Source organism: Balearica regulorum, chromosome 2 (assembly GCF_011004875.1).
Source record: "Balearica regulorum gibbericeps isolate bBalReg1 chromosome 2, bBalReg1.pri, whole genome shotgun sequence".
Taxonomy (NCBI): domain Eukaryota; kingdom Metazoa; phylum Chordata; class Aves; order Gruiformes; family Gruidae; genus Balearica; species Balearica regulorum.
In genome coordinates this window covers 91,758,527-91,773,468 of record NC_046185.1, presented here as the reverse complement: position 1 = coordinate 91,773,468, position 14,942 = coordinate 91,758,527, and the positions used below count along the sequence as shown (strand labels likewise).

The window sequence follows — 14,942 nt, the reverse complement described above, 5'->3', positions numbered from 1 at the left end:
CATGAGAGGGTATCTGCAAAGCAGGCCACAGTGCTGCCTCTAGCTCTTATGAGCCTTTGCATCCCCTCCCTGTTCTCGGCTGCCTGGACACACAGTGGTCCTACCCACAGCCTGGCACACACAGCTCCCTCGGCCGGTCTTCGGGGCATGGCTTGTGCTGGGGGTCCTGGCCAGCCAAGCACCGTGCCCAGCCCCTCACTGACCCCACTTTGGCTGCCCGGGACTTTCCTGGCAGCGGTCCTCCAGGCAAACTCAATATCGTACTACCAGTTGTTGATCTTGCAAGAGATGAGATACTTCAAAATCTGGCCTGTAGCAAGGAATCCTTTGTTATCGGATACAGTTGTTAAAATCTCATTTACTTGGAGAAAGCTGCAATAAAGCTTCTGCTGCTGGTTAAAGGGAGTTTTTGCCATCTAATAGCATATGACAGCCCTGTGCCTATTGATACTGGTTTCTATTCCTCTACTTAGCATTCTCCTCTTGTTTCCCCCAAGTCCTTACTTCTCCTCTTCCATCCTTTTCTATTTTCAGCAATGGCAATCTCTTTAAACAGAAAATATTTTCCTCTAAGCACTTTGGTCCTCTTCTAATGCTGGGAAGGGTCTTGTAACATAAAGACGACCAAAAATGTTGAAATTTTTCTTTAAAACACTACCTTCTTGTTTGGAGTTTGAGCCATGGGTTGGTGCATAACTCCTGTTTATCATCAAAGCTGTAGTAGTTGTGTCCAGAACAGTATAAGTACTCCCAGTCTGAGGTCTTGAGTTTCCATATTTTTGCAGGTTATAAACAACTTACAGCCTTTTTTTTTTTTTTTTTTTTTTTACTCATTACAACAATCCCAGGTCAAATTAAGAGTCCAGTCTTGCAAGAAATCTTCTGCTGTCTCATTGTTTCCTTGTCTCTTCCCTTGCATTCATTAGCAGTACCTTTCTCATGATTACACACTTTTTGGAACAAACATTGTATTTTGTGTTTGTGCATCACCTACCAGGAGGGGCACAGGATAATGATCAGTGCTGGCGAGGCGAGAGGCGATCTAGGAAACAGAAAGCTGGGCCGGCCTGGCAGCTGGACAGTGACACCGCTCAGTGTCCTACAGGAAACACTGAAAAAACTCCTGTAATCGAAGGAGCTCGTTTTCCGTACTGCACTTCAGGTGGCGTCTGCTAAAACACCAAGCTGGCCTGCACGGGGCTGAGGCGATGTTGCAGGACCGAGCAGCAGAGAGAAGGTCTTGAGCAACTGATTCCCTATTCCCAGCCATCCGAAATGGCAACAAAAGCGATGAGACCAAGAACGGGTCCAGTCACTCGCTTTTTGTAACAGAATGTCCTCTTCTTCCTCGTTTGCCCCAGTTTGATAGTTCCTCTTTAAAAGAAAAGACTAAAAAATTACTGAAGTGTCAAACAAGGGCAAAGTCATCCGTTTTAAGGAAGGATATGCAAATCTGCTAAAGAGCATTCCGCTGAAGGGTTTGGAATAATTTCTGAGAATCACAGCTCAGCCTGAAGAGAAACAGCAGTCCCCTGGTGCTGAAGCTAAGGGAGCAGGCTAATGGCTTGGCTGCCTTTTGGAGATTGTTTCATACCTCCATGCTTTACCATACAATGAGGGCTATTGTTGTGTTGTAACTCACAGCTGCAGCTGCATAAATCTACGCTCTATGTCAATAAGTAGTCTCTTCTGCGACCATGTCCTTCCCCTTTTCACACAAGCCAATACATTCACAGAGCTGCAATACTCCCTCCTTTGATTTATGCTGAGTGGCATAACGACAAGGCTCTCGGTGTCCATGTGCTAACGCCCACGTGAGCCCAGCCCTCCTCCCGAAGGCGAGGGATTTTGGCCTGGTATGGACTGGCTGTACCTGCCGAGCACCAAATCTAGGGAGACAGAGGGCAGGAAGGGAAACAAAAGCAACCTGGGGTTTTCTTAGGATGGGAGATGATCCAGTGAACTTGGGCCCTTTTGCTAACACAGCTCTGTTGAAGTCAGGTTATCCATTGCTTAACCCTCTGCCGGGGGACCATGCGTGTCTCATCATCAAACTTCCATTGCGGGCTGACAAGCGCTCGTGCTGCTGGCAGCACGATGACCTGATGCTTCGCCATCACCACTGCATTCCCGCCACAGTGTCCTTCTGAGACGGGGAAGTGCAATTCAATTTGCAGATGAGGAACTCGCACCCGGAGGCCGGCTGGCTTTACGGAGGTGACAGGAAACCAAAGCAAGTCTCCCAAGTTCGCTCCGTAACCCCTGGAACATCCTTCCTCTCATGGGGTGCTGGCCTGTGGGTCAAAGTGATTTGGACATCACTGAGCTCTCATCTAGAGGGAGAAGGGGCTTCGATGAATGCAAAGGTGCCAACCTCCTCTGAAGTGCCTAAATAAGACAAAACCCAGCCTGGTCGTTCCTTTAACGGTCTCGCTATTGATGAAGCTGTCCATTAAATGCCACCACCACGTGCAAATGCATGCTTCAAAGAGCTCTAGGCATTCTGCGTAAATTTAATTTGTCACTTAAAAAGTGCGCGAAGCACACAAGTTTGCACCAGTTCCTAAAAAACAGTCAGCTTTCCTGCTTGATTAACATTACCTCAGCACAAATATATCTGACAGGGGAAGAATCCGGGGGAAAAAAATGACAAACCTCCTCCGGGCTTGGTGGATCCGGTTCGGTAAAGCACGCCAACACCTGCGTACCTTTAAGCACATGAGGAGCACCATTGACTTCTTTGGAAAAACAAGCATGCTCATGTCAAGGTCTGCAGGAGGACTGTGTTTCGGTGTTGAGCTGCAGGCAGCCTTTTCAGCTGCCTTTTTTTTTTCTTCTCCCCTCCATTTGTTGAAAAGGACGCTAAGCAAGAGTGTGCTTGTAGGGTCGGAGAGCTTTGATGACTCAGAGCTACAAAGCACCACTGTGTTACTCAGACACTGAAAAAAAACACACACAGGTGCTTCTGAAGGGGGAACCAGCAGCATTCAGATTCCTGTCCTCAGGCTTAAGGAAATATTTATTCTTGGTGCTGTTGAGCAATCGGATGGCAGCAGAAGCTGTGTGTCATGGATGCTAAAATTACTTTCTCGCTCAAATGAATATTCAGACAGACATTTCAGAGAAGATAGAGTTGCATGGGCCTCTTTCCTTTAAAAGAAAAAATCTGGAAGAACAAGCTCGGGGGTTTCCACAGTCTTTTTCCCATGCCACTTCTGAACAAGAAGCTGAGGCCTCAATGAGGATTGCTCATTAGCGATAATCTTAGTTTTGCAAAAATTGAGACGTAAAGGAACACGTCAAGGCATAAGTATCTTAAGATGACACCTTCTTGCTCAGTGTAGTAGTTTCTGGAGAGTATTCAAGTTATCTGTCATCATTTCACTGAGCAAAACACATTTTTTTCCTCCATTTAGTATTGCAGAACCAAAGCACCTATGGGACAGCTAACTATGGTGTGTCCTGCATTGCACACCACTTGTTCTTCATACTTTAGAACCTGAGTTTATCCAAACCACTTGCTTTTGAGACCCTTAGTCTTGCCTGCTGTAGAACTATAATATTTCTGTGGATTTGGGGCTTTATTTGCCTTTGGCACAAGACTGAGCTTTGACCAGCATTTCCTGATCTGAAGTAGCCCCTGCAAGCATGGCACCCTGGTATCCAGCTAGGATGGCCTCTGCAGTCGTCTGCTGCTTTTTCTCCTTCGAACAGGAGCCGCTCCCTCTCCTCTCACACCAATTTTGTGCCCACAGCCCTCCAGCTTCCTAACTGATTTGGGCCAGCAGTACCGCTAAGCAAAAAGTGGATTCCTTCAGCTAATTGCCAGTTTCAGAGGCTTGCCTCAAAAATTATTTAAGAATAAAAAAAGAATCTGGCTCTCGGTGGGCGTTGCTCCGTGACTGGTGCTCCCAGGCACTCTATGGAGGCACATAATAGTAATGCACACGATGAACGCCTCTGGAAATTTTTACAACTGTGAGTTTATAAGGGGAAAGAGGAGTCTTATGTTAAAGACTTAATCATAATCACATGGACACTGAATGCAACAGTTCTTCACAGTCTTCACTGTTGATAAAAACTCAATCAAAGCAGCACACAAATCACAGCTTTGCAATTCCAGTTATTCGCTTGCAGGTCTGTAATTCATCACGAAGATCTTAGATTGTGAATGAAATGCTTTTTGGTGATGTCAACTTTCCAGTGACCAGTAAACCACATCACAGAACTACCACCACGTGGTAAAATATAGCCGGGAAATGGCAATAGCTAAAAACTAAATGTTATTTCACTCTTAAAAATAGGTCCTTGAAACCCTGCTAGAGCCTGAATACCTAAAGAGGCCAGAAAGAACATAACGGATAAAAATCGATAATAAAGAGGTCAAGGGAAAACTGTAACTTGCAGCCAGGAAGCGGGAAATGGTGGTAAAAGCCCCATCCTGACTATTCCTCTTGCCCCTCTGTTGCAGTTCGCAGCAAAAAGCAAACACCTGAGCTACTGGTGCTGCTCCACCAACGGGAAGGACCATTCATCAATCTCAAACCCACCAGAGTTATTTCTAGCCGGCAGACTACGTGAAGGAGAAGTGCCACACTGACCACTCTCACAGCGGGACGGCGGGGGTACGGCAGACGGGAACCTCAGGTATATCAGATGGGAGATGACGGAGGTGATAGATGGCAGGGCTGAAACGGTTACCGACAGAACATGTGAATCAGCCAGCTTTCCTCTGTGGACTGAAAACTCGCCATCACGTGCACAGCATTTGTCATTCAGAGACAAAGTCATCTTCGTAAAACAGCCAGAAGGGTACACCTAACATTTTCATCGGCCAGGCAGTCGGTAGTGTCTGCATGTTGCCTGCACTTTGGTGTAAAACCTCGTGCTTTAACCTACATGTCCTCACTGCCACAGCAATTCAACGATTAATAACAGCTACTAGGTAGAATATTTTAAAGATGAATCAGAGAGTAAAACCCCAAAAGCTAATCAAACAAAAATATTTAATAAAAAGGCTTGACAGCAAGACAACGGTCCATAACAAGCAGAAATAAAAAATGCAGAATAATGACATTACCAAAGCTAATACCTAGATATGCTTGTGAAAAGGCCTGAGAAGGCAAATCTCTTCTAGATTAAACAGGTGCCATAGCACCGCTCCATAGGAAAGCTTAGTCTCACCGCTCCAGGTAGTCTCAGTGACTCACCATGAGTAACTCTACACCCATTCATCCTTAAAATAATAATTTAAAAGGTGCTAAAGACACAATCATTTATGGGGATCACGTTCCTCTTGCATTTTAGTTCAGCAGATTGTTTTTCTACGCTTCATCAACTGAAGTCGAGTCTTAATGAAGAAATGACCATGAGAGATTTCTTGGGCTGGGCTATCTCTGGCCACCAGATTAGGAGTTCAATGGGGACTTTCTATGCTTAAACATGTGTATGTTTATGCGCCCTTTCCTTCCAGCATGCCATCAGAGTGGAACATATTGTGTTAATCTCTTAGGGTGTGAGGCGAGACCCTGCAATCTTAGCTGAGATGCCAGGAAGAATGAGAAAGCTTGTAGGGAAGAGAGGAAGCCTGCTTTCACCACCTGATGCTTTGCTTTGGCTTCCTTCTCCTGGATTTTAGCATTGCACATGGAACAAATACCGAATATTCTGCGGGCAGAAATACAAAGAGTAGCTGTAGGGCTGTAGCCCTTACTGAACAATGGACGTATAGAGGGGACGCATGCAACACCTGCAGACTGTTCTGCCTTGGCGTGAGTTATAGCAAGAATTGCATGATCGGATCCGCACCTTCTCCAGCATGAAGCAATTGTCACCTGCATTAAAGGGCTCAGGACTGGGCTGAGAATTGATTCATTTACTCTTTAGGTGTCAACACAAGGAACCAACTCCGCCGGGGACCCGTGGGGCAGTCAAGTCGGTGGAAATATTCCTCCCTGATTTGAACGGGCTTTGGCTTGTTTCTGTAAACAGCCTGTTTTACTGCATCTGGTATTGCAGGGGAGATTTTTTTTCCCTGTGAGAACAGATTCAAGGAATCATCTCATCGTTCTTACTACCAAACAATGAAAAGTTACTGAAGAACATGATGCTCGTAAGGCAAAACTATTTACTGTGGCAAAATAACATGCTCAAAATAGATTCCCTTGCGTGCTACATAAGCAATTTTTAGGACTCCATATGAACCTCGTAGCACATTTTTCCCTATCTGTATTCCAGATTAATGGGTTGCCTAACAAAACTTCACAGTATTTTTTTTTTCCATATAAGAATTTTTTCTTTTCCCTCCACTGTGACCACTGACTAAATATATTCTGCACCCATCTGCAGTCACAAATGTTGTTCTTTGTCATTCTTGAACAGACCCTATATACTTTTTTTTCTTTTGGAGTAGCCACAAAGTGGTGAGGGTGAATGACCTCATTTATTTTTTTTTTTTTCCCTCCTTGGCTAATTGACTCTTGCAGGGTGGATTAAACCAGCCAGCTTGGCTCTTTGGGCTCTTTTATCTAGATTTTAAGAGGGGGAGTAGTCAGTGAGTTCTGCAGAGCTGAGAGGCAGCTCCGGGTCTCTGCTCTACGCCTGCCCACTGCCCTCCGCCGCCGCAGCCCCTGCCCCAGCCTCTGCCAGGGACATCACAGGGAAGAGGCAAGGAGCCACCACGAGCATATTCGGCTGACAGGCATGGGGAACGTGCCCCCGCCACGGGGATGCTGGTGGGGTTGTGGGCAGAAGAAGACTCAGAGAATAAGGGTGAGGGTTGGATGCTGCTGTTGGTGTGATGGCAGATGGATGGAGGGACATATCTGCTCCCTTCCTGGGACCACACGGGCAGACCTCCCCTGGCTTTGGTGGGAAACGGACCGGGCTCTATCCTGTGGTGATTAATGACTCTTTGGCTTTGTTTGCAGCCACGACATCCTGAGCACTGTACAAACACCAAGGAAAGCCAAGCCCTCGGCCCAGAGAATTCACGCCCTAAAAAGACAAACAAAAAAAGGTAACCAAGGGAAGCGCCATGAAGAGCAGCTGAGGTGGCTGCATAGGTATGGGACAAAACCCAGGATGTCCCGGAGCACCGGGTGTAAGAGCGTCACTCCTCTGGTGCGGTGCTGAGCCCTCCGCAAAGCACCGCATCACAACTACGATTGCATGCTGCAGCGACACACAAACAAAACAAAACAAAAAAAAAATCAGGAAACTTGCATTTCCCCAGAGCTGAAGCGTCACACCAAACCCTGCTGCCACGGAGCAGACACACCAGCAGACTGCCCTGCGTGCCAGCACAGCCTGCAGAGCAGGACTCTCCTGCAGCCCACCCTGCGACGTTCAGCCATCACTGCTCCATCCCGTGGAGGTCCAACAACAGCCTTTCTCCTACTACATGAACTTTGGACCATTTTCAAAGAAGAGTAAGTCATAAAAAAGGGCAAGTTCTTGCAGGCAGGCTTTTGTTATACAGACTGAGGCCTACCTAAGTCCATAGTGCAACCTGGTTAAACAGCACTTAATTTTTATATTGTATTTATATGCATATATTGCATAACACAAATATTTGCCTTTGCGCTTTCCATCGGTAATAACGAATCATTCTCGGAGCAGCTGCTTCTCCATGCAGGCAACGCCAACGAACCCGCACTTAAACTAGAGGGTGAGCAGCTGCAACAGAAGCCAACGCTGCCTGGCAAGCTGAGTTTCCATAGAAAGGAAGGGGGCAGCCTGCGCAAGAAGCACAGTAGCAGCTGAGGACATGATGAACCAGCCATCTCCATTTCCCTCTTCTCCCTACTGCCCTCCTCTAGTAAGCTAAACCAGCATCGGAAAGCAACTATCCCCCTCCAAGTGTCCCGCAGCCTTCACGCTGCAGAGCAGCCCCACGGCGAGTGGGGTGGGAGGAGGTCTGGATTCTGCGGTCACAACACACGGTGGCAGGAACCCTCCTGGCTCTGGTCACTGCAAACATCTCCTGCGGACCCGGTCATACAGAGAGGCGGTTGGCAGGGAGGAGCAGGAGGAAGACAGCCTTGCAACAGGGTTTTGATGCGTCTACGCACGTGCCTAGTACAGCAGGGTCTTCTGCCACTGCAACTCCACGGGACAGGTGGATAAACACAGCAAAGTGACTCTAAATAGCGTTAAGGTGTAAATGCCAGAGGGCATCCCTTTTGAGGTTTTTGTGATTTTCTACGCTGTAGTTATGCACACATCCCTTTTACTGTCTGCACTGGTTCTTGCAGAGTGGTCAAATTACATCCTACTTTTCTGAGCTTGAGGGTGCTTGGGATGACAGTAACAGGCAACAGAAACAGATCCTCAGGGCCGCAGTTAACCTCTCTGCTTGACCTGCATTTTTATTTCTTTTCTTCCGGCAGAGCATGAAGAAAGCCCTGTGCCATAAGTGATGTTGGTCAGTACCCTCGAGATGGCTGATAAGCTTTGAATTCTACTGACTTGTGAAATGTGGTGGAGGTTTGGTTTGGTCCCATATGTGGGAAAGAAGAAATTACATCAGAAAGATGATGCCTAACATGAAAAGAGAAGTGGCAGAGGTTTCTTAAGTTGTGGATTGGTTCAGTTTTATATGTATTATATTCCTTTTATATGAGGTGCTGTAAGATTTTTCACATGTTTCGGGGGGAAACTGCAAAGCAATGAAAAGCTTTCCAGTTTCACTTGCCGGAAGCGTTCCTGCACAGGCATTTTGACAAGTGAACTAATTGAACTGCAGTAACTTTGAAATGCATGCTGTGATCAACAGAATAAATCCAGGAGTTTAGGTTGTTATTGTAGAAGTTTTACTCTACTGAGTGATTCCTTTGGCCCTGATCAGAGCAGGAATACTGGACCAGGAGAGCCCATGATATTACACAGCATGGACATTTTTATGCTCTTTTTTCCCCTCCCATCATAAAGACTATGTATTTTTAGGAAGTTTAAAGATAATCTACATTTTTGGCCAAAAATGTTCTATATTACAAAGAATTCCACATGCTTGCAGCGAGCAAACTTTCTCTATAAAGTAAATATTACGGAGCAGTGGAAGAATCCATCCCATTGCCACACAAGGGAAGAAGAGTCACTGGTGTTAAACCAGGCAACTGGTTTATTACCTGTTTGCAAACATGCAATTTCTCACTGGCTTTAACTCCCATCTGACAGAAACATTTATGCTCTTCACCAGTGTCAAGCAAGGAAAGGGATGTGACTATTCTGTGTAAAGAAGCTGAGCAGATCATGCCTCAGAAAGCAAAATACCACGTCCTCTGACAGGCACCCAAGACGAATCACTTGGAAAGATCATCTTGTGGCTGAAGCACAAGACAAGGAGGGCTCAGCTCTGCCCCTGGCAGTTCTGCTCCACGCTCAGTATATGACCTAGAGCAAGTCACGAATTCTCTGTTCCTGTTTCCTCTTTGGTGAAAACGATGACGACGATCACGTCTATTCTCAGCAGAATTATGAATACTCATTAACTTACATTTCCAAATGTTTCTCTTTCTTCGCAGGAAATGCATCGCAAATATCACTGCCCTAATACTACCCCACCATATTATCAACTCTAAACTAACACAAGCGCACCAGAGAAACTTCAGCTCTACCACACTTATTCTCACCGTTTGTTCCACCAGAAAACAGCTCTCATAAGAAACCACCATTCAAATCAGTGAGGCAAAGGAGAACCTGAAAGGCCGGCTGGAGCAGCATCTCTCCAGGCTTGCCTTCCTTTCACATTCTTGACTTGCAGGTCCTGCTCATGGTTGCAGGTGGGATATTGGATTAACTGGCTCTTTGACAAAGTACGGCTTTTCCTATGTAAGCTTACACTACAACTTTCCTGGAGCCCCCTACTATTTTGTACTGCTACTTGTCCAAAGCATTGGCTATGGACAGATGCACCCTGTGCAACCACTCACAGACCCAAAATTAAGCACGTGTTAAATGCAGCGGAAAGACTTTATGTGTCACTTCCAAATAAATACACGTTCCCTGTTCTGCATCCTCTGAAACGGTATGAATTGAGAGGTGAGAAATAATGAGGAGCTCCTCCTGGCTCCTACATCAGGGTACCTGAAACATGCTGGGAGCTATAGCATGGAAATCTGAATTTCCAAGGTTTGGTCAAGAGTTGAGCAGGTTCCAGGCAATGGGAAGATTCCAAAGGGAACAACTGCCCCAAACCCAAATGGTTCCAGAAGGAAGCGAATACGTAACGGTTAGTGACCTGAAGCAAAGGTACGAAGAATGTTGCGGTCTGCTCATCACGCTGCATTGATCACAGTCCTGGACATCAGGGCAGAAAAAAAAAAGACAGATACAGAGAATACCGAGGAATGGGACAAACCACCTGAAAGCTATGATGTAAAAATCACTTGTGAAATACGCAGGCTCAATTCATATACATATGGAGGACACCTGGAAAGCAGCAATTTAAAAGAAGCCTAAGGGTGGACAAAATGAAACATATGTTTTAGAGGGGGGAAAAAAGGCCTGTGTGGTTTTAGGCAACATATTTAGGACCAGGGATCCAGAGGAAAGTCTCTCAGGAGTATGCGGTCAGACATTAAATTGTATGCTGTAGACAGCAGAGGGTTTTTTGTTTTGTTTTGTTATCTTTTTTTTCTTGAAGCTGCACCTTGCTCTCAGGGAACCCAGCCATAGTCCAGTTATAGCACTATGTTGAGGGAAGCACTTAAAATGACACAAGTAATTAAGAATAATGACACACTGAGAAATACTAGAAGTTCAAATGAAAGAAATACAAATGGTAGCGAGGCTGCCAAGCATTGATTAATGGTGGAAATACAGTGACTGTAGCATGGGATTTGCAAACAGCCTGCCAGTCTAGAACGGTCTAAATAACCCAAAGGGAGAGGAATCATTTTTAAGCTGTAGAATTAGAAAAAGCAAAGCAAGATTCTGCAAATTTAAACCGCTGGAGGAAACTCAATGTCTGCCATTCACAAGGCTCAGCAAGAGCCAGCCGTAGAAAATGGCCTTTCTGAGAACAGGGGAAGACCAGCAACGATCCCAACTGTAAAACACGCTGACCATTAGCCACCTGGCATTGCACGAAGCTGCAAAAAGAGCACGCTCTGCTTGCAAAGAACCGCAGAGCCAAACCTCGCTCAAATCTTTCCCCTTGAGAGGAAAGGGCTCCCCTTTTGGGGCAGCTGACCTGGGATCAGGGTTTGGTTCCTGCCTCTGACATGAGCCACAAGTGAACCTCCAAGGGAGTCACGTAGCCGGTCTGGGCCTCAGTCTTCCACCCGTGAACCCAAGGGCACAACGCTGTCCTGCCTCCCGGGGCCGCTCAGGGGGTGCCTACATTTGGGATGGCAGGGCGGTCAGAGCGCGAGAGGGGGGCTGCACCTCTCCGGGGGGGCTGAGAGCCGTAGCTGGGCTGTGAAGACTGTACACGCTCGTCCCACGTCTGAGGGACAAGTGTGCTCACGCTCTCTTGAATAAATCTGTTCGGTAGGGTGGAGTCTGCCTTATTTTTACTCTACATGCAAATTATATCCCTCAACAACCTCACTGCAAATATCTTCTGGTTTCTCACACCCTGCCCTGGGCAGGAGCAGGCTGTTTTCTCTGCAGATTCTCTGGCTTCCTTTGGAGCTTTGGGTTCGGGTTATTTTGATTTTAAAGAAGCGAGAGAAGCGTGTGAGACTGGGCGAGTTGCAGGGGGAAAAAAACAAAACCAAAAACTAAACAACCAGAGGGGGGGGAAAAAGGGCAGGCAAAGCTGTTCTGCTAAACTCCGCTCTGCCAGCGCCGGCGGTGCAAGATGCGACTTCACCGCCTCCTCCGAGCGACAGGCGAAGAACCAAACCTCCTGGGGTGAGATGCGACACCCGCCTTCCCCCTCCCCAGCCCTGGCAGCGCAGCCTTACCTGTTTGCCAGCGGCAGCGAAGCAAAGGAGAAGCAGCCAGCAGCCTGACGGGACGGGCATGTCTGGGTGTCCGTCTCTGCCTCCTCCTGTGGCTGCTTTTCCTGCCACCAAAGAGAAACTAGATTCTTCCAGCCAAGCCCCCGCGCCCCGGCAGCAGAGTGAGGCACATTTGAGCTAGCTACTTCTCTTTCTTCCTTTCCTTCCTCTCAGCTACACGAGGGGAGAAGAGAGAAGAAGAAGAGAGAAAAAAAAAAAAAAAAAAGGGTGCCTGGCTGTAGTTCCCACAGCATTTCCTCAGACTTGACATGCAGGTTTTTTTTTTTTTTTTCCCCCCTCTTCTTGTCCCTCCCTTTCCTTTCTCCACCCCCTTTTACAAGAAGTTTAGTCACCATGCCCACGTCCCTCCTCCTGCCGATGGAGACTGCCTTCCCGGTCCTTCCCGGTGGGGCCATCCATCCACCTGCCTCCCAGCCTCCGTGCCCTCCCTTCCCAGCCCTCCGCTTACCTGACACCATCCCTCGCCATGCATCTGCCCCATAATCACCCCCTTTTACTCAGCACCTCTGGATATTGCCTTACGCTGTCAGAAGACATCTTGGGCCTGGGGCGGCCTCCCACCTTGCTTTCTGATCCGCCCTGGCACAACCGCCCTCCTGCCGGCACCTGCCCCGGGCACTGGGGAAAGCCGTCCCGTCCCGTGCCCTCCCGTCCCCTACCCCACCTCTGCTCCCGTGCAACAGCCCCACGGGCACCAGCCTCGGCGTTTTGGCACAGCTCAAGGCCCCCCAGGTACTTCGCTTTGGCTGACGGCAGGAGCTGGCGGGTGGGATTGCTGCCAGGGGCAAGAAAAGCAGAAGATGAGCTTGGGGAGCTCTCCTGAAACACCCCATGTGGTGCACGGGGTCAGTCCCTGCGACCCGACTCGGGACCGTGCAAAGTGGCCTCTGGAGCCCCAAAACAGACTCGTTGCCAACACCACTCACCCAGCAGCATCCGCCCTGCCCGGCAAAAGAGGGGCTGCAGCTGGTGGCACGCTGTTCAAACCCGGGCACAGCCTGCGCGATGCCCCTCGTCTCACAAAGAGAGCGGGAACCCTCTGTGGCGGGGCAGGACAGGGCAGCGCCGATTTACGGGGGCTGAGGATCTGACAGAGCCAACCGTGCCGTTACACCTTCCCTGCCTCCCCATGCTCACACGCCGCTGTGAAATAAGCCAGGAGCGTGCTTCTGACTTGAGCAAATAAGGAAGTTGTTCTTTCACTTGTGTATTTAGATTTAACCCTTGACCAGGAAAACAGAAGTTATTTATAAGTTGCTCTACGTTTGCAAATAAATAAATAAATTCAAACACAAAAAATGAAGAGAGTATTTTAAAAAAAAAAAAAAATCCTTTACCTGTGCTGGTGTGATCTGATTTCTGCTCAGAGGAGAAGCCGTTTATGGGACAGAAACAGCTGCCGGGTTTCTCTCCTGCAGCTAGCGTGGAGGGCTTGCCTGCATGGCAAAACAAGGCTACAACCTTCACCTCTGCATAGTTTCCAGGGGCCATAAAGCCAGACCTTTGTAATCTTCTTAAAGTTCTTTTCAACACTTCACACCTCAATGTTCTCTGCGAGCGCTGGGCCCAGCCCGAGCTGTGCTCACACAGGTCTCAGTGCCCACGTTTCCCCTGCCTGGGCTCTGACACCACATGGCTGTTTGGGCACTGGTGGCCCCTACGTGGGTTTGATGGTCCATGACGGGCTATGGGACAAAATGACACGGCATGATGTGCCTGGCTTAGGGCCAGCGGCTGGTCCTGCTGCCCATTCACCTCAAGAGGAGCTAAGACGAGGGACATGCTGATGTGTTTTAGCGAGCCACAGAGTTTGCAATTGCAGCGTCAGAGCCCTGTTGACCTGCCAGAGGAGTCGGGGTCTCACTGCGCTTGGGCTGGACGGGCTGCAGCTCTAGTACCGAACAGAAATTGAGTTGGAGGCAAGGGGTAGGAGGGATGGCCGTGGCACCCAGCTCGCCTGGTAGGCAACACGTACAAAGCTGACTTCATCGGGGGCTTTGCAAAGTAAGGCGTGAGGTGCAGGTAACGTACGTGCCCGTGCTATGCCCCATTGGTCCTAGAGGGAGCCTGGTGAGATGGCAGAGCAGCGCCGGGTGGAAATCCTTCTGCCAGAGCCATATCCACCCACCGCCAAAAACTCACAGCCCTGTGCCAGCCGGGTTGTTTTAAAATGCTCGTATTTAAGGTACAAGGAAATGTTTCTTTTTAAACAGAACAGTCTGTTAAGTCTCTTCCCCTTTTCACATTTAGCACAATACCAAGGCTATACGCTGTGTTTATTTACCAGCTGCTCACTCTAACTATTGATTTACAGGAGCAAACTCGCACTGTCGTGAGCAGTTAGACACGTTATCGGCTCACGCTGAAGGTGTTGAGTAAAGGCTTTGAAGACATTGAGTAAAGCCAAGCCCTGTTCAGCTCAGAGGAGCTCCAGACAGTTCAGTATTGCACGTTAGCTGTTACTTTTGCATTCTCACCGCTTTCCTCTCTGAAGTATTTCACCCTGAAATTTCTCTCATTTTCTACCACTATGTGAAAACAGCCTCTTTTTGAAAGCTCAGACATTTTCCTCCAAGTTAAATTTTATGTTTCTGAGCCAAAACCCGCAGAAGCCACTGCTGGGTGCTTTATAGTCTTAATTATGTATTGCACTAGATCGTTAGAAGCTGAAATGTGAATGCTCGAAAATATGAACTAGGGAATGTATAGCAGAAAGCGCTGTCAATGCTCTTACATTTATGGTGTATATCATTCTATGGAGCACAAGTAAAAACTAAAAATTTACACCAAAACTGGCTTCTCAGCTTTTTCTTTTGTAGGAAAGTTTATTTTTTTTTCTATTATAGAACGCTAGGTTTTCCGCTACCTTTACAGAACACCTATTTTGAATAAAACTAAAATGCTTGAAATCTGAAAGCTTCACACTTACGGTGGCATTCGGGTGTCTCCTGTTTCTGCTCCCCACTGTGGCAT

At 47.7% G+C, this 14,942-nt stretch overlaps 1 protein-coding gene across 2 annotated transcripts in view; it reads right to left on the bottom strand.

The window, feature by feature from the left end:
- The window catches only part of TNFRSF11A (TNF receptor superfamily member 11a), a 29,132-nt gene extending 16,388 nt beyond the window's left edge, over window positions 1-12,744 (bottom strand). Inside the window, exon 1 of one of the 2 annotated variants that reach the window (XM_075744881.1) lies at window positions 11,913-12,744. In XM_075744881.1, coding sequence (XP_075600996.1) covers window positions 11,913-11,972 — 60 coding nt within the window. In that variant the 5' untranslated portion in view covers window positions 11,973-12,744. The remainder of the gene's footprint in view (window positions 1-11,912) is intronic. The other variant, XM_075744882.1, reaches the window with a different exon arrangement.
- Between the last annotated feature and the right edge of the window lie 2,198 nt (window positions 12,745-14,942).